The 22581-nt window shown below is 39.9% G+C and overlaps 1 protein-coding gene across 1 annotated transcript in view; it reads right to left on the reverse strand.

The window, feature by feature from the left end:
• sema3h (sema domain, immunoglobulin domain (Ig), short basic domain, secreted, (semaphorin) 3H) overlaps positions 1–22581 on the reverse strand; it is a 63842-nt gene that overhangs the window by 35927 nt on the left and 5334 nt on the right. The window contains exon 2 of the mRNA XM_084721606.1: positions 2293–2447. Coding sequence (XP_084577732.1) covers positions 2293–2447 — 155 coding nt within the window. The remainder of the gene's footprint in view (positions 1–2292; positions 2448–22581) is intronic.

Genomic DNA, 22581 nt, shown 5'->3' on the forward strand with positions numbered 1-22581 from the left:
ACCATCAACACGTCTGTCTGGCGTTCTAGATATCATGTTGAAAGTGCAACATGAAACCTGATACTCTGACAAACCTCAAACTTATATCTCAGTAGTTACTGAAAGAAGCAGATTTGGTGAAACTGGTTTCCAACCAGATTTTATGCCTCTATCAGGGTTTTTGAAAGGAGTGGAATGGTGAGAATTTGTGCTCCTCGCTCACGGAGCTGTTTGACCCCCTCCCCCACCCCCGTTTCCCCGCTCAAAGCCGCATCAGGCCACTCTGCTCATTATCGCTCCACGCAGTGACCTGGAGGGAAAAACAATGGGCCAATATGGCGGCTCAATCCGGACTCTTCGTAGAGACGCAGCACAGGCCAATAATATTCCCTTCTGCTTCAAGCCACGAATATATGGCAATGTTTACATCTGTCTTGTGGAGAGTCTCTCACATTAGATTGCTGCCAAGATGAAAGCGTACAAAAGTACATACAGTTACATGTATTTTTGATCTGGATGGGTCAATAATGTTGCCATTTGGGAGGTGAACAATTCTTCATTGTCAAAGCGATGGTGAGTAGTAATTAACTAACATTTGTTATCTAATATCAATTTATGTTTTTTTAGTTAGTTTTAAAGTTAGGGTTGGGGCAGTAGGGCAGTAACGACAAGGCAGTATCATTTTGTTAGGCTAACATAATTTCTCATGACATAAACCTCATCAAAGTCTTGATGAAGTGTTCGCTGCAAATGCGTGTGTACACTGTTGGCTGCCAGTGTTTGCAGACAGCAAACTGAACACCGACACACACTGAGGAGATGAAGAGGGAGCGACAGTGCAGTGCAGTGACAGATGTTTCATGAGCATCTGTCTGACAGATACACAGACAGATATTTTAGTCTGCAGTGTATAAACCACACAACTGTACAGTAACATTAGGATTTATTATCAAAAAAAGTTTTATGTCAGACATGTCTTGTATCAAATTATTGTTGATAGTTTTACAGGTATGGTACAATTGTATGACTTCTTCTTCTTCTTGCAACAGCTGAGTTTTGACTCAAAATAGTGTGGATGTCTGTGCAATGGGCAACTGGGGATTTAACAGACTCATAGTGTGAGTGGTACCTAAGCGAAAGTGGAGCAGGACGGAGTGGGAGATAAGGTGACGCTCCATCCTTTTAAAGAAGCTGCTCTGCGTTCCTTCCAACCCTCCTCTGATTGCGCTCTCCACTTGTGCTCCCCGTTCGCTTCTGCTCCGCTCACATGCTCTGGCCCCTGTGCATCTAAATGTTGTCATGTTTGCTGCTGCAAATCTTGGTTTGGGCTCCTGTGAAAATGACTATTCTTAACACTGATGCTAGACACACTTTGTCATAACCTGCCTTTGCAGTGTTTTCTTGTGTGTTAGCATAAACATTAGCTTAGCCTCATTAGGATGAGTGACATGCATCAGGGCAGGAACTTGACCAAGTGAATCCAAAAAGGGCAGGGTTAACAAAGTACTGCCTCTGGGTTTTAAGCTTCACATCACTGATATAATGTGATTAATCCACCACATCAGAAAAGCCATACTGTACAAAAGCACTCGCTGGTGTAAGAAATCAATAAGGAGAGGCATCTGTGCAGTCCAGCAGTAAACATGGACAGTGGTGGACATAGGAATGTGGAAAATGTGCAGAAAATAATTTTTAGCCTGTCTGGAAGCCATTCCTCTGCTATCTGTTTGTCCGTTACATAAAGTAACACAAATAAGGCAACAAAAGGAGCATTTCACTTTCAAGTTAACAAATATCATGTTTTTCAAGTGCACATCAGGCTAAAAACAAGTCTTTCTTTACTGAAAAAGTGACATTTTGAAGATGTTTAACAAAACTGTGGCTGGTAGCAGAGGCAGCCAAGTTGGAACGCAGTGGAAAGATGAATCATAGGAAGATACTGTTATACTCCATTGCTGAAACACTGTGTCTGTGTGAAAAGTGGAGATGGAGAAAGAGTTTATGGAGGTACAAAGCAGGGAACATTAGGATCTCAAAGAGAGAGAAAGATGTTCTAATAGGAGTAACGACTTAGAGATAGAATCAGAGGGGATATTAGTCAGAGGGGTGTGACTTTCCTCTTCCTCATATCACCAGTAATGACTCCAATCAAAGCCCTGATGCATCAGTTATCTGAATCTGCTGCAATTTGACTTGTTTATGTGTACATTTCATGTGCGTCTCCATGCATGTGACTATGTGTGTATCTGCTGTATGTTCATATCGTACATGGCTTCAGGTGGTATGTGAATATGTGTGTCCTTCAGGTCTAACCTTGCGTGGGTTCTGTGTTATGTCATCCAGACTGGTAGACAGCAGGTTATCTTTCATGGCCACGTACAGACGCCTCCCATCTTCATCGGGCATCAGGGAGTGGAGGTCTCCCGCCACTAGGGGCAACGTCAGCAGGCGACCATTCTGGATCAGCTCTGATAGGGAGCAAAAGAAGAAAACAAAATGAAACCGGTGAAGGTTGCATGTCAGCTTGATCAGTTTTGAAAATGTCCAAAGTGAAATATACGAGAAATTAACATGAAATTGGTTTTAGGATAGGCAAAATAGCTAGTGACTTGTCAAGTCTGTTTTAGTTGCCAGCATGCACACAATAATCTAGTAAAAAAAAAACACAATTCCTCATTTTTTAGACCCTATTTCGCATTAAATCTGACCCTGATTCTAGTTAATGTAAACTGTGATGTGAAAACAACAAATTGTGATTTAAGTTTGTGGAGTTACAAGAACCAGGCAAGCTGGAATAGAACTTTTAATGTTCCCAGAGGGATATGTGGTTTACACACAGGCAAACATATATATAAGGAACAATAAAGGCAAAAAAATAAAATAAAAATACCCATAACACAAAATGCAAATACCTGTTAAAATAACAGAGTTCTTGAGGTCAGTTGTGAAGCATTTATTCGACAGACAAATACACAAACGTTCCCACACCTGTGGTATCTATCACACACATTTTGCAGAAGCATTTTTTCAACAGACAAATACACAAACTTTCCCACACTTGCGGTATCTATCACACACGCATTTGTCAGTTGTTTGTCTTGCAGCTTCATTTCTCTTATCACAGTGGACACAAGGGTCAAACAAAAGTATCTGTAATGTATCTTTGGTGAATAAACAAACACAGACACACATACTTGCATACAGATGCACTGCACCTGAACTACATCTCCAGACAGATTGAATGATAATGAGTGATTCTGAAAGTACAGATAACGAGTGCCCAGATGAAATGTTTCTAGATGATTACCCTGTTGCACCATGTAAACTATGAGAGCTATGGGAACATTGCACGTCCGTCTGTCATGTGTTAACTTTCATATTTTAACTGCCAACTGTTCTTCAGCGGATTGGACTTGGCATCTGCTCACAAAGCTAAAAGCATAAACATATAGGCTTTAAAGCAACACCAGGCATGGCTTCACACATTGGCAGCTCTAGCAGTGAGAGGCAGAGAGAACTTATAACACAGTTTAAACTTCAAAACGCAAAAAGCTGGGCCCATAATGTTAGTTAACTGCACACAGCAAAATCTTGTTCATCCTGGCCGTTCTGCGATACTTTATACCAAATAATACCAAAGGGACAAGAAGCAGAAGAGTAAATTATTACATATAAACAAGACCCTAAGGAGAAATGGAATATATTGGATGGTAGTACAGCTTGTAATTAACATAAATTGTTACCCAGTGTAGCGTTAACACACAATATTGGTTCACTCAGGGGCAGATTTAAAAGAGATATTAATGATTTACCATCTTTCACTGCAGCAGTAAACTCAGCTCATTGTTAATAAAGGAGATATCATGGATAGCTTTTGATTATTCAAGTAGGGGCCATTTGTGCAGTGCTTCTTCCTTTGCAGTGATGGATAACTCCTCTTTAACTCACAGCATGTGTCTTCAAGCAGATGAAACTGAACTGACACAAAGGGCATACAGGATATGATCTGGTTAATATTCCTTATAGCATCTCAGGGGTGTTAACTTGCAACATGGGCAGCATTAGTGTAAATCAATCATTCAAAACTAGCAGCTTTATTTCACTGAATTAAACAGGATGTTGAGGTCAAGTGTGTATGAGAAATTCCCTACCAATGTCAAGCAATTTTTGTAAACCTGCAATAGAAAGCTGTAAGACATAGTTGTTGATGTATCTGTCTCCATCAAATGTTAATGCAGTATGGTAAAGTTAAAACCTGTTGAATCTCTCCTGTCTGTTTTGTAAGTTTGCTTGACACATCACAGTGGCTGCCCCGTATCCATTAAATTTTGCTGAAACAGCCTTGCCTCCCTGAACACGTGGCAATTATCTAACTACAGCTCACTGAAACAGATGTGGGATCTAAGAAAAAAGTGATGAATGAATGCCTTCAACACTCTGCTGTATCTGTTCTTTGAAAAGTATCATGTCAGTTGGCTGTGGGTTTAATAGAAAAAACAAGATTTTAGAAGAGTTCGGAAAAGTTTAGTTGACTTACTTATTTAAATGAAATGCATTGTGAAGTGAAGACTAAGGGGAAGAGAAGGAAAACAAATAAAAGCGGAAATATTGACAGATGTTGTGAGAAGACACTGTTAAGGTGCTGGAGACTGATCATAAAGTCTGGGTAAGATCTGAGACAAGACTTCTTCAAAGGACCATGAAATCATGAAAGAATGGATATAAAATACAAGTGCGTATGAAGAAATGGCAAGAGGAAGACTGCAGTGAGAGAAAGGGCAATTTTACTGTGAGCAGCTTGTAGTAATACTTGTCTGCTCAGGTGACAACAAGACCACTTAAACTCTGACAGGACTGAATAACCACACCAGACTTCTTAAAAAGCAGGTTTCTGTCTTTTTCCGAAATACCTGTGGTTCTCTTTAGGGTTAAGAATGTCATCTGAACAAGCTACAGGAAACATATCATCTTAACAGTTGAACAGATGAACAAATAAACCTGATACTGAAGTGGTAGTGAAGTTCTCGTGGCCCAAATCAGGTTCAGAGAAGCCTATTGTGTTGAAGTGACTGGGACAATCTTCTCTTTCTCAATTGAATTTCAACAGGATGACTCCCAGCATTTTCCCTTTGAGGATGTTCTGGGCCAATTAGAAGGAAACCCTTTTCCAGACCTAGAACATACTGGAGGGATTACATATTCCACCTGGAATGATCGGATGGCTGAACATCTCCAAGGAAGAGGTATAAGACAGACATCTGCAGCTGCTGAGGCCAACCTGCGCCTACCACAGCTCAGACCCAGAAAAGAGGAGGAAAAAGACATTAACTTCTGTGTCTTAGTAGTTATTAGGGACAATGATTAATAATTAATCAATTAATTGTCATTAAGAATTTAGTTTTCTCACAGTTTCATTTGGTCTGCCTTGTTAGTCACTGTCCCCAATTTAACATGGTTTTGTTTGGCAGAGCTGTTTGTTGAATAAGGACAAATGGACAAGAGCAGCTGGTTTGAGCGAGAGGCTCAATGTTTTATTATCTTTTTTTATATTTATTATTCTATTATTGTTTGTTTAAACTGTTTGAGCTTCATAAATTGTTTTATGTAACATGTATGTGCTGTTGCAATTGTTAAAATTACACTTAAAAGACAAGCATTCTTTATTAATTGATTATCAGTTGAACAATAAGTTAAGGAAGATGCACAAAATTTGCAATCCTATTAGCTGTTTTGAAATATGCTGGTTTATTAAACTAAAGAGGCATTAATCCTTTCACATCCACCACTGTGGACATTGTTACGATTTCAGTTTTGTTTTAAGTAACATTAACAGCCAAAAAGACAAGTGAAAGTTCTAAACAGTGCCAGATCTTACAAGAATACATCTTACAAGGAAGTGCTCCAGTAACAGGTATCTTTGGCTATAACAATAATGCATCTATCCCATGCATGCAATGTGTATACATATTTACTCATTTCTTTTCGTGCTTTTAGACAAAAGGAGTGCTAAAAAGTCCATCATGCTTGATTAAATTTACAGAAACTTTAATCGGGTTAGTTTGAATCCAATCCAGATTTATCAAAATTTCAAATATGGTGGGATGACAGGTTTCCACAACTCTGCCCAACTAACAAGCTGCATGCTGTGAGCCCATGGGACTTTTGTTTACAGTGCCTGGCTGGCTTGTAATTATGCGATCTAACCTGAATATTACTTCAAGTTTACTTTTCTTTTGGACCAAAGGAAAGTCTGTGATTGTACAAAAATGAAGAATGAAAATTTGGAAAAATTTAATTTGTTGAATTTGATTATCACCTTAAACATTTCTTGTCTGCATTTTTCACTGTGCACATAAACAACACAGCAATTGTCAGAGAGAAAAATAACAAAGGTGGAAAAAGTCAAAAAGTGGAGGAGGAGGAGATGGGGGGAGAGGAGCCGTGGGGGAGAGAAGATGAGAAAAATGACATGGCAAAGTGACAACAAGATGAAAATGGTCTGATGGGTGAAGACAGTTACGAGATGAGAATAGGAAAAATGTCAAAACATGACACGATGATAGACAGATGAGGAGGAAGGAGAAGGAGAAGGGGGAGGATGAGACCAAAAGGAGACAGCAAAGTGAAAGAAATCCTGATGGAAGAAATTAATAAGTAGTGATGGATGATGATGAGGATGAGCAGGATGAGGTGGAATGGGAAAAGCCAGGTGGGGATTGGGCAGGAAAGGTCGATGAGGGCAGAAGACAGTGCCTGTAAAAATCTTTTAGCGATAACATGGTGGGGGGAATGATGGGCATATGGGAGGATTGAAGAGGAAGAGGAAGCAAGTGAGAAAGGAGGATGAAGGGGAAAACTAGCCAAAAGTGTGAGGGAAAATTGTAGTGTAATAACCGTGAAAAATGATCAATAAATGGGTGGATTGAAGAGGAGGAGGAGAGGAGAGTAAGGAAGGCAGATGGAAAAAATGATATGACGACAGGGTTACAAAATGATTATTGGATTGGTGACAGGTGAGCGAAAGAGCAGGGAGGACTGAGCAAGTGTGGTAGAAGAGAGGAGTAGAAAAAAATGACAGAGAAGAGGAGAAAAATGAAAGGCTGAAAGTAATGGGGGGAAAAGGGCTGAGAAATCAGGATGAAGAAGAAAAGTGAGAGGAGGAGGAAGAAAGAAAGACAAATGCAAGAGAGGAACCACAATGTGCTGACAGTCAGGCGAAAACACAAAAGATAGATGAGCAGAAAGGAAATGTGGAGAGAAAAATAGAGAAGAAGACATGAGGCAGTGGAAATGAAGAGATAATCTGAACCAGAGAAACAGTCACAGTAGGATAGGAAAGTTCTGCACACTAATGGCAGATGCAGAAACTTCTACTTTCGCTCAGTAGGGAATCTCTGCTTATTAGCCACTGGGTACTTTGTTAATATTCAGCAAACGGTCAGCGAGATAAAACTGTTTGGCTTCACACTGATCTGGGCTTCATTATTCTCAGTGGGTGCATCACCAGCACAATGAGTTCAACAGAATCGTGACTTTTCTGTTTGCATTGCTCAAGTTTTTCATTTAGTTGGCTGCAGGTTGAAAAGGTTCACCGAGTAGAAATTTCTACCACACAATTGCTGTGCAGCAGCAGTGCATCAAAATCTGGACCCTTTACAAAGGAAGATAAAAGCTTTCTCTGATTTTTCAACATTGCTACCTCTCCACTGACAGAGATTTTAGTTGATACAGAGGATGGATTAGCCAGAGTAAAAATATCACAAGTTAGTCTACAGAGAATGACAAAGATACTGGCAATGTATGTTTACACAAATACTGATCTGAGATCTTAGAGATATTTATTGTGTTATTTGAATAGAAAATGACTTCTAGTCTTCTTCTTTGACTTCTATAGATGTTTTCCACCCTGGACCACATTTTGACTTGTCATAGCAGGAAAAGCAAAGGTGTAAGTAATAATATTAACAGACTCTGTTCCATTACAGTGTCCTAGTAAGCCAAAACCAGTGAGCCAGCATGAACAATACCAGGTCCAGAAACAGCACACATGATTGCTATGCAGTGATTATTATTGTTATGAACAACACATGTGCTTTTTCTGCAATGCAATATCTGTCGTGTAGACAGTGTATGGTTGTGTTTCCTGTTTTCCATGTTCAGGACCAAATGTTGGATTTACGATTTTGGAAGAATCCTCCCTGAAATTTATTTTTTTTCTGCCAGCTTTTGGTCTTAAAAATATGACAAGACAATGTCCATTTTTCCTGACTGTCGCCTGGTTAAAATATTGGCATTCTGAGCAAATTCTATCCTCAGCTTTTTAAACTGAAACCACATCCTCACAACTTCCATTTGAAGGCGAGACATTTCTGCCACCCTCTTCACGGGGAATCCGACCCTGGTGGAATTCATGCCTTGCTCTGCCTACTCAAGCATCCAGCACTTCATCCGTATTATAGTATGTGTGCCACAAGAGCAACAGAACCTCACCTAATTCAGTATAAAGGGAAAAGCTCAGCTTAAGTGAATGTGAAATCACCTCAGCAGTGGAAACACCAGCAACATTCAGCTTCTGTAACCGTCACAAGATCCTATTGGGTCAGACAGGCTGAAGTACAGCTTACATCCTCACTTTGAAGTGCATTAAATCAGCATTATGGCAGAGGATGACACTCACATCTGCAAGAGGGAACTGATAATGGCTTTGCACACACACATATATACACAGACATACATGTTTGCAAAGATAAAAAGGGAGTGCAATTGGTGAGTCAGCACATGTTCAATTTTCAAGGAAATTTAGATTTAGTAATGCACACACACACACACACACACACACACACACACACACACACACACACACACACACACACACACACACACACACACCCTTTCAATTTCTTGGTTTGGTTAAAACTGTGTCTTTCTTTCTTTATCCTGAACACATCGCGCAAAATTTTCGGAAAATTTTGCCCCGGTCAAATGTCTCCCATCCTGACCTCACAAAGATGAATGGCTCTTATTCACTATTAAAAAAACACACACATTCTTTTCTCCACTATGCGCGTACACACACACATTCATACCCCTGACTCAGTCGTGAAACACCAGCTGCACCCACCCCACCCTTACTCTTGGGACAGTTGCCTTGGCAACAGCAACCATGCCGACATAATTTGAGAGGGGGTGTGTGGTGTGTTGAGGGGTCTCCCTTGGCCTTGCCTCCTCACCCCCCCTCACCCCCTATGTCTCCTACACACACACACACACACACACACACACACACACACACACACACACAGAAAGATGAACGATATGGTCCACACCTCTCATCAACACTTTGGCTGAAACACAAGGGGCAGTTTGGAATAATGGAGTATTTTTCCAAGACATCAAAGCCATTTCGTTAATGGGAGGGCACACACTGACACGACACACACACACTTTCATGCATACAATCAGCTACACACATTTATGGATATTTTAGGATATAGAAAGCCCTGTCTGTGCCCTGCTGCCTGGCTTTCTGTCACTATACCAACATTCAACAGGATATTAACACACACACACACACACACACACACACACACACCTGCCAAGACTAAATTAAATCTTTGACCATTATTAACCAAACACGGTCAGGAGAGGTCAACCAATCCACCCCACAGTCTACAATAACTTCTGAATGAATGCTCTGAGAAGTCGTAGCCAAAGTGTTGGTGAAACTGCCAGTATTCGTCTGTGGCAGTTTGTGATGATTTTATCGACCCAGAGGCAATCTGTTCTCAAACTCTGCAGCCTTTTCAGAAACTCTGAATTACAATTGATTTTTTAAAATGACTCTCGGCCCCCAAATTACTTCAAATTGTATTGAAAGTTGGAAGAACAATTTGATTCCAAAATAAGCCAGTTGTCATGTGGCACAGAGAGGAGGACATAAAGCAAAGAATATTGGAAAAATATCAGAAGCCACTTTAAATTGTGGGAAAAGCTGGTTTAGAAATAAAGATGGACTATAATTATATTTTATGAAGAGACTGGGTAATTTATGGTTACTTCTGAGTGCAATATTTCTTCATTTCTTTTCCTTTCATCCTCTAACTATCCTGTAGCTTGTAATTTTTTTGCATTTAGTTTGATATGAACCATGTAATAATTTCAACAGAATTTAATGGCTTTCACATTCCTGCCTGTATCTATGATACAGATGTCACTTGAAAACTTCAATTTAAATTTTCTGCTAAAAGCTCTTTGTGATGAGTTTTCATAGCAAAACACTGAGTTTTAACTTTTACCATTGTTGTAGCGGACTCCTACAGGATGTAGCAAAGCATTTACTTGAATTTACTGTAGCTTGGTGGATACTACTTAGTATGGTGCTAAATTGTAGCGCTGCAGCCATGTAGCTCCTATTTCATTACCATTTCATTTTTCTCTGTATTCACTGTGATCCACAACCACCAAACAGTATACACTCCTTTAATGTCATCAAAAGCGGTCTGCAGTTGTAATGTATGGAAAGGACCCATGTGAACAAGCTCCCAGTCTACTTTAAGTAACTTTCTTATTTTACCAAGCTTTTTCCTTGAAACTTTGACAAAAATGTTCCAGTTAGATTTAATTCTCATTTTACTTGCAAAATGAGAAATTCTAAGAGCATGAAACAGGCTAACAGACCCCCCCCAAAAAAACTCCAGCAACATTTGCTGCCACAACCACAGCAGAGAACATCTGCAGTAGCAACTGAAGAAATTGTGGCTGAACTGAAGCTATGGCTATGAACTGAAGTTTCAGCTCTGTTGCTGGAGATAACTCTGAACACTTAATGGTGGTGGACGCCACCATCAGAGCACTCTAAACACAAAATTAATCTTTTTTGGACTGATGACCTTGAGAACCAATCATGGGGAGCCAGACTCTGTCTACTGAACATTCCTGGAAGCAATGAGGATGATAAAGTTGAGTTCATGCTGGAGATGCTGATGCAAGTGATACTTTGCAATGTTTAGCCTGCACAGCTGAAGTGGAACCTTAACTCCTCACCATCAGGTTTGTTCATGATTTGTATTAAACTGTATCCCCTTGTGGGTTGTTAATAATGACTAGACATTTGTGTTATATTTATCTGCCAGCGTATATCCGTTTTTATTTATTCTGATGGAGCAAATCTGGTTAATCTACTCCCAATCAAAGACTCACTGGTAACAAATTATTTAATCTTGAATCTTGAGAATTAATCGGAACCTGAACTTCAGATTCGGTCAGTTTGAAGGTCAATCTTCCTGTTCCTGGTTTGTTTTTCCTGCAAAAGGAGGCTATGTTACACCGGGCCAGGAGCCCCAAGCTGAAATACCTCTGGGCCGCTATAAAGGTCTATCAAGATCTCAGCACAGCACTTGCCTGACTCACCTGATGACGTTCAGTTTTGTGATTAGAGCTTTGATAAAGAGTAGAAATATGAGGCTTTCTACCTTGGACTGTACAGCTTGGAAATGGTAATTTGCTTCAACTAACATCAAAATGTTCTGACCTTCTCAAGTCAGTTGAAGCAGTTCTGACCTTCTGTCCAAAGTATCACTACTGTGTCAAGTTATTCCATAGAACTATAATCAGAAAAAAAAAATACCAATCAACTGATTTAATTCAAGCACGTGATCTGCACAAGAAAAAGATCAGCTGGAGTATATGAATCTAAAATAGGTAGGCTAAATATAATATCAAAAAGGTCTTGCTTGTTCTATAAAAACACACACATATACAAACTTGCATGCATACACACAGGCCTGCTGAGTGCAGCCATTCTTATCAGCATCAAGTTGACAGCAGGGTCAACGAGGGTCATGATCTTTGATCTGAGCCAATTGGCCTCTGACTCCTGTCACTAGGAATCAAAGACGGAATAGGTTAAGACGTAAAAGAACAGAAACGCTAAGACATAATCCTACTGGTATATGAACGCATACATACAGACGCACACACTGAAAATGTCTGTGCATGAATGGTTCCTTTATATTGGCACAAGTGTCTGGCTGTCTATATTTGCCACTGTGAATGTGTGTTTATACTGTTTGTGCATTCATATGTGTGTGTGTGTTAGTGGTAGGTATTTTTATCCATGGTGAACATTAGATTAAAGGCTGCTGGTCATGGGAGCTGTGATGGACCTTGATGTGATTAGAGAAAATGTGTGACGTGTGATACAGCTAAGAACATTCCTGCACTGCAACACACACACAAATACATCCGCACACACACAGAGTAATGTGTCTGGGTGCTGGCATTCAAAAACTCACACACACACACCTGCACATGAGTAAGAAGACTGCCAAATAGCTGCTGTTTTCAAATGATACCGTGCAAATTTTATATTAAAGCTCCTACATTTAAGTTTTCCACATGAAAATTTAATAAGATGGACAAATGGGAAAAGATACAGCAAGCGAGTCATGTCATTAACTCAGATCAACATGAGGTAAACTTTTAAATTAATGATCAGCTCTGTGTGCATTATCTCATTTACTGCATGGTGTGCTGTGCAGACATGAATCAAATGATAAAAAATAGTGACTCTCATAAGAATTAATTACAAATTCAAGTTTAATTTACATCCAAAGTTTAGCAACTACAGATGCCAGGATTCATGGCAACTAGGGTCAGGTGACTGAACGAATATACAGCCTATCGGTGATTTGGGGGGGGGTTGGCCAATATTCATTGTCTTATTTGCTAATGTAATGGTCTGCAGGGTGACAGCCGCTGCACCGTCCTCTCATTCAGTGGCACAGTACACAACCACAAAACTGGAGCAGACTGGTCTGAATTGGTTTAGGAGTGAGAGGAAAACAGCCTGTAAAACCAGACTCTTTAAACGTCTAACGTGGTGAATAAAGGATTTATTAAAACCAAACCAGAACTGGTTGGACACAGTGGACAAACAAACAAAAATGGTTTTGGTGAGGTTTACATGCTTTTCTGTTGAGTTTGAATGAAGTGTGTATTACAAGGAATTATTGGGCCAATTAAGCTTGTCTTTGTTGAGTAAGGGAGAAGCTTGAATTTAGAGGGTGTATGGTTGTACCTCTCTGTTTAATAAGGATAACAGGTGTGAATGTTTCATTTCTAGGCACTTTGTGAATTCATTTTCTTTATTGGATGTAGTACGTAGCACATGTAACAGTGAATTTGCTGCTTGCGCACATCTTCGTCCCTTCTCCCAGAATGGAGAAGGGACGAATATATCGCCAATCGCTAGTTGATGAATTTTAATATATCACCCAACCCTAATGGCTACAGAATCTTCAGAAGCCGCCCAGATGGGAAAGTCACTGACAGAAAAGCATCATATTTCTTTATTACAAGATAAATGGACTAAAAACAAGCCTGTCCTGACTTTTTTTGTGTTGAGCTCAGCTGTGACTGTCAAGGTGAGGCTGGCAACCAAGGTGCAGTGACGTCACATTAACGGACACAACAGAGGAGGCAGTAAGACAGAACAACTTCAGTATCCATTGAGCATAAGGTGAATGTCAGCAGCTTTCCCATGCTGGCGCCGCAAGAGCACAACAGGACTGAGATGAAGCCCAGACCTGCACGCTGCTAGATAGGTAAGGTGTTTTCTCATTTGTTTAGCAGACAGGTAGTGCTGGATCCTTCCACAGTTTACAAATTGTGACAAGTTTTAGAGAGGAAAATTTTCCAACTGAGTACAACACATATCAATAATAGTTCTGTAAGCCTTGCAGGAGTTTGCACTGGCACAGTGAAATAGAACTGACATACAAGAGTACAAAGGAAAGAAAGGATGATGAAAAAATCAAGTCTCATTTCAATCGTTATCTCACTCATGGGAGTCCAACTTTGTTATTTTCCTGGTATTTCACACTGAGTTATTCTTATTTCCACATTCAGACACACCACTTTTTGCTGCGCACACATACACACATATGCTACAGTTATCATTCATCTATCCAATTATTCTCTCACAGCCTACAGCACGGTCCTTGTAACTGTGTCTGTAAGCTACGCATGTTTTGTTTCTGCTCCTGTTTGTGTGTCTGTGTCTTTGTCCGTCTGTTCGTCTACTCGCCAAGCCCCAGGGAACTTTAACTGTCTGGTGCAAGGTTCCCAGGGGGAAGACTTTGTTGGCTGCGCCACCAGAGGGGGATGATGGTGGCGGGGGCGAGGAAACCGGGGCACATTTCCTGTGGAAATGGGGTTATCACTTCACCAATTACTGTTGCAATTACAGCAGGAGGCCTGCAGAAGCCTGGGAACAAAGCCTATAGGCATACAGATGGGCACTCATGTGAAGACATGAAAAAAATTATTTCTTAACAGACAAACATACAAAATCTCTCTACTGTTATCTCTTATGCCAAGATCACACAGTAGGACTTTTATGTCTCTCAAGATGTGCTTTCACAAAATATTAGCCTAACACAATGAAATTTTTGATAAACGATCTTAATGTGCATGTAATAACAAAGCGGGTAAAGGCAAATAATAGAACAGCTATAAGAGTCTAGTAAGATCATAAAATCACATCATTTTGCTCTCATGCAACCTTTAAAATGAGGAAAGACAACACTTATGTCATATCACAATATAAACTTCAATTAATCAATTATTAAATTAATCATAGGCAAATTATTAATTGATTAATCGAGAAAATAATATGTTTTGCTCACAACAGACCATAATTAGGTATCTAATGTCTGATGTTGGTATCATTCACTCATTTACACTTATTTGATCATTCTAAATCCTATTCAAAACTTTTTAAAAATAATATGAATCATCTTTCAACCTGTCAAATTAATCCTAAGGGGTGCTAACCCTCTTGACCAATCAAAAACACACAAAATAATCTCTACTTATTGTTTCTTAATGTTCCACATGGACTCACATCTTCTCACACATTCTACCATATGCTCCCCCAATACACACACACACACACACACACACACACCACATACCACATCTAAATTATAGCCAAACACACTACATACTATGTCTGCACTGTGTCACCAGCAGACCAGACCCACGTGGACAGCTTGACCTTCAACCTTGGCGCATATGATTATTCATCATCATCAGACTGTTCAGCATGGGTTGCCATGCTACTACATACATCCACACATTACAGTCCATTCACTGTTTACTTTTTAATCTAATTTATTTTTTTATCTTTATTTATTTAAGATGGTTTACTGAGAACACTCACTGTTTTCTCTGCTTCACACTCACACAGTTACAGACTGCCTCATGTGGGGGCCGCCCAGTGGAAAACAATGCTGGTAGTTAAATACTTTGCCCACAGCTACACAGACAGATGTTCCTGATGAGGAGCAACAGCTAGTCCCTTTTTCCCATCCTGATCTTTCAAATTGATTTTAGCATTTGAATAACGCAATATTAATTTCTCATCCTAATGAGACAAAGACAAAAGACTGCAGGTGACCCCAGTGAATGCTCATTTCACCCTACTAACTAGTTCTTGCACTGAGAGCAAGAAACCCTCCCAAACAATAATCTGATTTGCAACAAAAACACTGTAAAGTTAGTGTAGGTCTCTCAATGGCTCCAAGCCCTTAGCACATTGCCTTAAGATTGGAAAATTCCCTAACAAGCATTGTATCATCTCATGCCTGACTTAAACTTACTTTTTATTCTGCAAGTATACTTTTTACATTATATCTCAATTAAAAAATATCTCCTACTAAGGATAATTTATAGATAGATATGCATAAAATAAATAGTATGAACAGATCTTTCTGTCCATGCTCTGCATTCTTTTCATCTGTATTTGGGCACGATTTCTGAAAGCCTACTGATATGGACTTAACCGAGCAGGTAGTCATCAAATGACACACGACCACGATGAAGAAGTTCACGTGTTCCGATGTATTTAATGGGCACACAGACCTCCGCCATCTATACTGCCATTTCTGCTTTTGCTGCTTTCTCAAGAGGTACATGAACCTCCAGTGTTGCTATATTTATTGCTGTCAGAAACATTTGACTCTTCTTCTTCAGGGTAACTTTTGACTTTGTACAGAGCCCTCTAGTACATATATTGCTCAACATCCATGTCAGTGTAAAGGACCCATGGAAGTATGTGGACAGTGATGGTTACATAGTTTGAAAATGGATGTATCTATTTTCATACATAAATAGGCAATACACAAGCCTTTAATCCCAAAACAGAGTGTACATTTTTATTGCAATCCATTCATAAGGAACAAGTATAAAGCATAATCTCTTTGGAAACATTGGCCAAAAGCTTGAATTCAGCGCTTTCAATTTAGTCGAGTCAGTACCACATCTGTCTATCACAGTGGTGAGGCTGAGGCTGAGGCTGAGTTTTACGACTCTGAAGTAGATTTTTGCCAAGAGGAAACAATCAACCCTTAGCGGCCTGGACTGGTGACAGATACTCAAGAAAACCACTACTGCAGTGTGATCCCTCACAGCCTAGCACGTGATTTAACTACAGAAGAGTTAAGTCAACACTTTGCTCGAGACTCGGTATCTCCACACCTATCAGAGAGAAAAATCACTGCAGTCTTTAAATCGTCTGTGGCTTCTATTTCTTGGCTCAGCCTCAAAGCATGTTAGACATACGGTATGCTCTGCGGACATGTTCTTTGGAGAAATGGGCAATAACAATATCACTACATCTTAAAAATGGGTGGACAACAGGGCAGTATATGTCCTGTGCAGGTTATGGATGATGTCTACAGTGAGTCCAGACTTATATCTTAATAGGCTTTGAGGGTTAAATTTATGACAAAATGCCTACTTTCAAGCCCAGCCAGATGATAAAAACCACTATCTGTCACTGTACATCCTCTCTATTTTCTGATAAGTCTCAGTTCTGTTTAAACAGGAAAAGGAAGTCTGACTTACAACCTTTTGTGGCACTTGTCTGATCTTTCCATCACTGACAAAACAGGGGGAATCAAATTCTTGTGGCTTCTTCTTGTTTACGCAGCTATGGGAATGTCAGATCGCTAACACCAAGGGTTAAAGATCAGATATTTCGGGCATATATGTACATGTAGGCCTGACTGGAGTCTATAAGCTGACATTTTCCATCAATTAAATTCACTTTCATCACAATCATTGCAGAAAAAGTTACATCTTGATCCGCTACACGTCTGCACACCTTCATATCCTGCATCTACAGCCTGTCTTCATCTACAGCTAATGAGGTAAACTTGTGGTTAGAGCTGCTCTTAGTGCCGTTGATCCCCGTCTACTTCTGGCTTCCAGCAGACCAAGGAGTCAAGTGTGTCTTTGTGGATTAAATTCCCTCATGCAGCTAAGTGAAAGGAATGCAGTGAGAAATATACGTTTGCACAAAGCTGAAAAGACAAACAACCCAAGACGTCCAGCTCAGAGTTACTAAAACTTTTTTCTCGGCCAAAATGACTTATGAGATGATAGATTTATTTTGCCTTAGCTCAAGAAAAATTTGTGTGATAGTTTTTCTTTTTTTTTTCCGTTTTGGCATTTCTGCTTTGACTGCTTTTGACTTAAATCCCCTGACCACTTGTGCACCTGAGTAACAGGAATGAAAACTTTTCTACCGTCTCTTGAATGTTATATAGGAAAGAAATGCTGACACACAGTAAGAGCCAAGGAGAAGAGGTGAGAAACTCTAGATTATTGACAGCAGAGCAGATTGGTGCAAATTAATACTTAAGGGAAATGGAAGAAATATGAAGCTTGTGGGGTTTTTTTTGCTTAATTACAGGCTTCAGGCTAAAGATAGCCTCTAATATTAACACCAGAAACCTCTCGAGGGTGAATTTACAGCATGTCCACTGTTGTCAGGAGCGGTTGTTGCCAAAACAAGGGTGTAATTAGACTCTTTTCACTGTCTGTCCAGAGAGAGGAGAAAACCCTCAAGCACCAAGCCCCTTAATCAGGGGTTTTTATGTCTTATAAAGTTTAGTTGCAAGAAAATGTAATGAGGTCCTCCAAATACTCTGGAAAAGTGACTTTAAAACAGCATAGCAGGCTACAGTCTTTTAAAAACCTAGGTTACAGCTATAATTTATATTTCCCCAAATTAGTATACAAATAATCTGCAAAATAAGATTGTCCTCAAAAGAAAACATCTGCCTTACTTGAGTTTTTTCTTAAGTGTGGGATGAGCAAACAGCTGCCGTTTCATTTAGTGACACACAATGGTAGCGCCACTGTTGGGGACTGCCTCCATTAAAATTAATAATAGAGAATAGCCTGATTCTGTGCCAGATAACCGTCCCAGTGAAATCCACATCTCAGCAACATCCCAGCCCTGAGCTTGGAAAGCACTGGCCTAGATAGAAACAGATCTGAAAGAATAAATGAATAATGAAATATCTCTTGATTTTTAATACCACTCTGAAGGCTTTTGTGCTTTATTAGTACACAGAGAGAAGGGAAAGGTGAGGTTGGGGAAAGAGGAGGAAGATTTACAACATACAACAAGAACCAGGTTTCACCTCTTAGCTTGCAGAGAGGATCAAATAAAAGCAGGGTTCAATATAGGCATCCTGGTACATATAGCTGGCCATCTGTTGAAAATTTTACCAAGATTATATTTTCATCTAAGTGCAGGTTTCCAGAACAAGGAGAAAATAACAAGCTCTTTGAATTAGTCCATCCTAAATACTGGATGATTACAACTGCCAAAGTACAGAAACATGCTGTGAGATGCTGGAAAGATGAAATCTTATTCTTTAAACCCATAAACATGACAAGAATTGAGCCATCAAGTCAGAATTGCTTTTAGTTCTTAGTCTACAAAATACACTTCAAAAGCTTAATGTGTAAGATTCACAGGGACTTATTAAGTATACAGTGTAAGTCACGGGCCAAACAGGATTAACATTTCTTGAACAGTCTAAAACTGACTATGTTTTATTCAGAAATATGAATTTGAACAGCCAGACTGCAACAAACAAGACAAACAGGTTTACCTCCGATGTCGACAAACAGGCACTCTGCCTCCCACCTGCTTTGAAAGTCCCTGTTTTCAGAGTCCACTTTTCGTTTGGCCATTTATTTTGGGGGCTGGCTGAAGTGTCACTGTAAAAGCGCTGACCGATGCATTGATCCTCATCCTCAATAAAGCAGCAGGAGGAGCGGTTGGTGCACAGGTCTTGACTTGCATGGCAGCTGTTGCAGTGCAGCTTAGGATTTGTAGTACGAGTGGTGGGAGTGCTATTTACCGGCAGACCATTCATAATAGACACATGAAATTATCTCACGGGCCGCATATAATTGTCTCATGGGCCGGATGTGGCCGGCGGGCCTTGAGTTTAACATGTGTACCTTAGAACGAGCCCTTTATATGTATCTACAGAGGGTGCGGGTCAAACCGCCATGTTTCTATAGCAGCCCAGAATACACTGGCTCTATATACAGCCTTTCACATTTTTCACAGCCACCTTAGTTTCTCCTACACAATTGGAAGAGGAGGGTGAGGAAAACAGTATTCAGAATGATAGATGCCACTAAATCCTACACACTGTCCTTCAACAAATGTCAGCAAAGCACTGCCAAAAAGACCTGTGTTTAATAGCAAAGTTAAAGTTTAGCCCATATATTTGAAATCCTACATTTTGTTTTCTTGAGAGAAGAAAACTACGCAGGCATTTATTTTTATTTCATTTTTCTCTGAGAGGGAACTAAGATATATTTCAAGATTCAGGAGTCTTTTTTGTATGCAAAGCAAAAGTTTTCACGAGCTCCAGCAGTGCCCAAATCAGCTGACAACAGCTGATTTGTATGTATGTAGGCTTGTTCCTCACACAGACAACTCAGCTACACAATGACCTTTTGCTTTATTGAAAACAGTTGCTTCATCTGGGTTTTGTATGAGAGCAGCTGTTTATGGCTCTGTAAATTTCCTCAACTGTTGTGTCGCTGGGGATGTCTGGGCAGCATAAACTCACAACTGATAAAATTAAGGTATCTGAGTGCTATATATTCAAAACATATTTTCTAAGAAATCTAAATTGAATTTTACAAACATGCACATGAGCAAACATGCATCTGGACAATGATGAACTAATCTACTGTGTAGTATAACCAAGCAATTTGCATGCTAATAGAATGAAATTGAAAAGGACTCATTTACATTTACATTATAATATGGGCATTTGTCCAAGAAGACAATGAGGGAAACAGCAGGATACGTTTAAATGCCTGGATTACAACCATCACAAGCAATCAGCAGTATAGAGGTCAAAGGTCAAAGCCGATGTCTCCACTCATGCCAAACAAATTCATTTGATTCAATTCAAATGTTCTCCAGTGACTGACATTAAATTTCTATTGCAAACAATTCACCGTTTGAATGCTGTATGAATAAAACATGACTCTCTGTGTGGGGAAATAGATTCACACCGAGTTAATAAACCATCCAAACCTCCTCTGAGCCACTTATGGAGTTTTATTCTGTGATTGTGACGATGAATCTTTATATTCTCATGTGACAGTTATGAGTTTATGAAGCAGTTGCAGACTGTGACAGCAGTTAAAGTGGTTGTGTGTGTGTGTATTTTTATGTGTGCAGGTATAGGACCGTCACATAAATATGTTTTACATAATTATTTCTCTTGAATATTTGCCTTTATGACTGGGTTTGTTCAAGTATACAGTGCTTTTTCCTGTGTTCTTTAATATGGCGTGTCCAATGTGATTAGTTCAGTAGTTCTGTGTGCAGTGCGCCTCTAAACATGTTTCAGCTAATGTTTTGCAGGGAACAGTCTCTTTTGTGTGTGTGAGTATGTGTGTGTGGCAGAGAGACGGTATCACTAACTGCCATCTATCATCAAGAAAATCACACTACCGTCCACTGAATGGCTGGGATAATAGACTCATTACACTAAAATAAGAGTGTGTGCATGTGTGTGTGTGTGTGTGTGTGTGTGTGTGTGTGTGTGTGTGTGTGTGTGTGTGTGTGTGTGCATGCCTGCCTGTGTGTGTATGTGTGTGTTAGCCCACTCCCGCATATGGGCGACATGAAGTTTGAGTGAATAACTGGGATAATTTAGTCATTAAGAGAGAGTGGGCTTAGGAGGTAATCAGGCATGTATTTAAGTATTTAAAGCTGTTTTTTTTGTTTCAGACACATGAAGCTGTCTGGTCAGTCAGTCTGATTACACCTCACCAATCAGAACAAATCTCTGAGAGAGTGAAAGGAACTCTTTCCCTGTCAGACTATGAGTTCTGACTGTTGATTATTTAGGACATTTAACAGGCGGTTACTGTTTGGTTTTGACTACTACTAAGCCCTCTCGAACTGCTAACACTATCTGTATGGAAGAACCAGAAACACAGAAGTCACACTAGAAAAAAACAAATCCACAACTTAAATTTAGGAGTGAAAAGAAGCAGGAGGTTGAGTGGCTAGAATATGACACATCTAATGTAAAGTATTGCAGTGTGTGCTGCTAGAGTTGGCCACCAAAACTGTACTTTGGGCCCTACCAAATGTGGGGGCTTGGTGGCCCGTGGGGCCAGTCCTTAATAATATTAGTGTCAATCATTGCTCTGGAAACCTCCCCATAGAGCCACAGAAGACATTAACATTAACCCAGTTTACACTACATTAGGGATTACAACTTCTATATGTTTTGCAGTTTTACAGTCTCCTCCTATTTCTGTTTCTCTTTTTTTTCTTTGTTTTCTCTCTGTTACTGCCACTGTAGCCTCAGTGTTATTATTGAAAAGCCAAAGTGTTGTGCATATTGTTGCTTTGTAGCAGAACTCACTGTATGTCAACAGAACAGGGGACCATCTGCAAAGTCTCACTGGCCTAATGGAGAAGGCACTGGCCTCCTAAACCAGGGAGTGGGCGACAGCAGAGTGGCACAACAGCGGCATGCTGAGCCCATAACCCATGTGTGGATTGACTGAAACCATACTCTGCTATCAATATTTTAAGGGCAATGGGGCAGTTTGATCCACTGCATTCTGACCGCTTTGTAAACTCATATTTGTAGTCACTCTGAATGGGTCAGCAGCATCTTATAAGTAAAGCAGATGATCAGCCTCGGGCCTTTATCACCAAGTGGGTTCAATTTAGTCTGTCTTTCTTTGGGTTACCTGGCTTCACTGAGCCTAATACTGGTGATTCTGGATAACCCAAAACTGGTCATCAACTTGCTCTGTTAACTCTGCTACAACGTGAAAAAGACAGATCTGGCAATTATGAGCTACATCATCAGAATGATGAATGAGGAACTGAACTGATATTACATAATCCCTTTGAATCATCACCTATGATCCACTCGAAGTGTGTGGTGGTGGCTGTATCCTGCCCTCTGCCTGTATTTCCTTATTTTTTCTCATTTTTTGCAGGACGCTTCACCAACCCAAAACTTTGGTATTTGACATCCTGTTGCGTTTATGAACAGCTCAGACAAATCATATGTCCTCTATCTTTAAGTTAACCAGCACTGGAGCAGGTTGGCCATCCAGCATAGGTCACTATGGTGTTCTTCCTCTGTTTAAAAGAGGGCTAGCATTGTGAAAGGAAAACTTGAATTAAGGCCAAAGACAGCTAGCTAACCTACTGATCTCAATACATGGTATAATTAA

This window comes from Lutjanus erythropterus, chromosome 6 (genome assembly GCF_056507025.1).
Source record: "Lutjanus erythropterus isolate fLutEry1 chromosome 6, fLutEry1.hap2, whole genome shotgun sequence".
NCBI classification, from domain to species: domain Eukaryota; kingdom Metazoa; phylum Chordata; class Actinopteri; order Lutjaniformes; family Lutjanidae; genus Lutjanus; species Lutjanus erythropterus.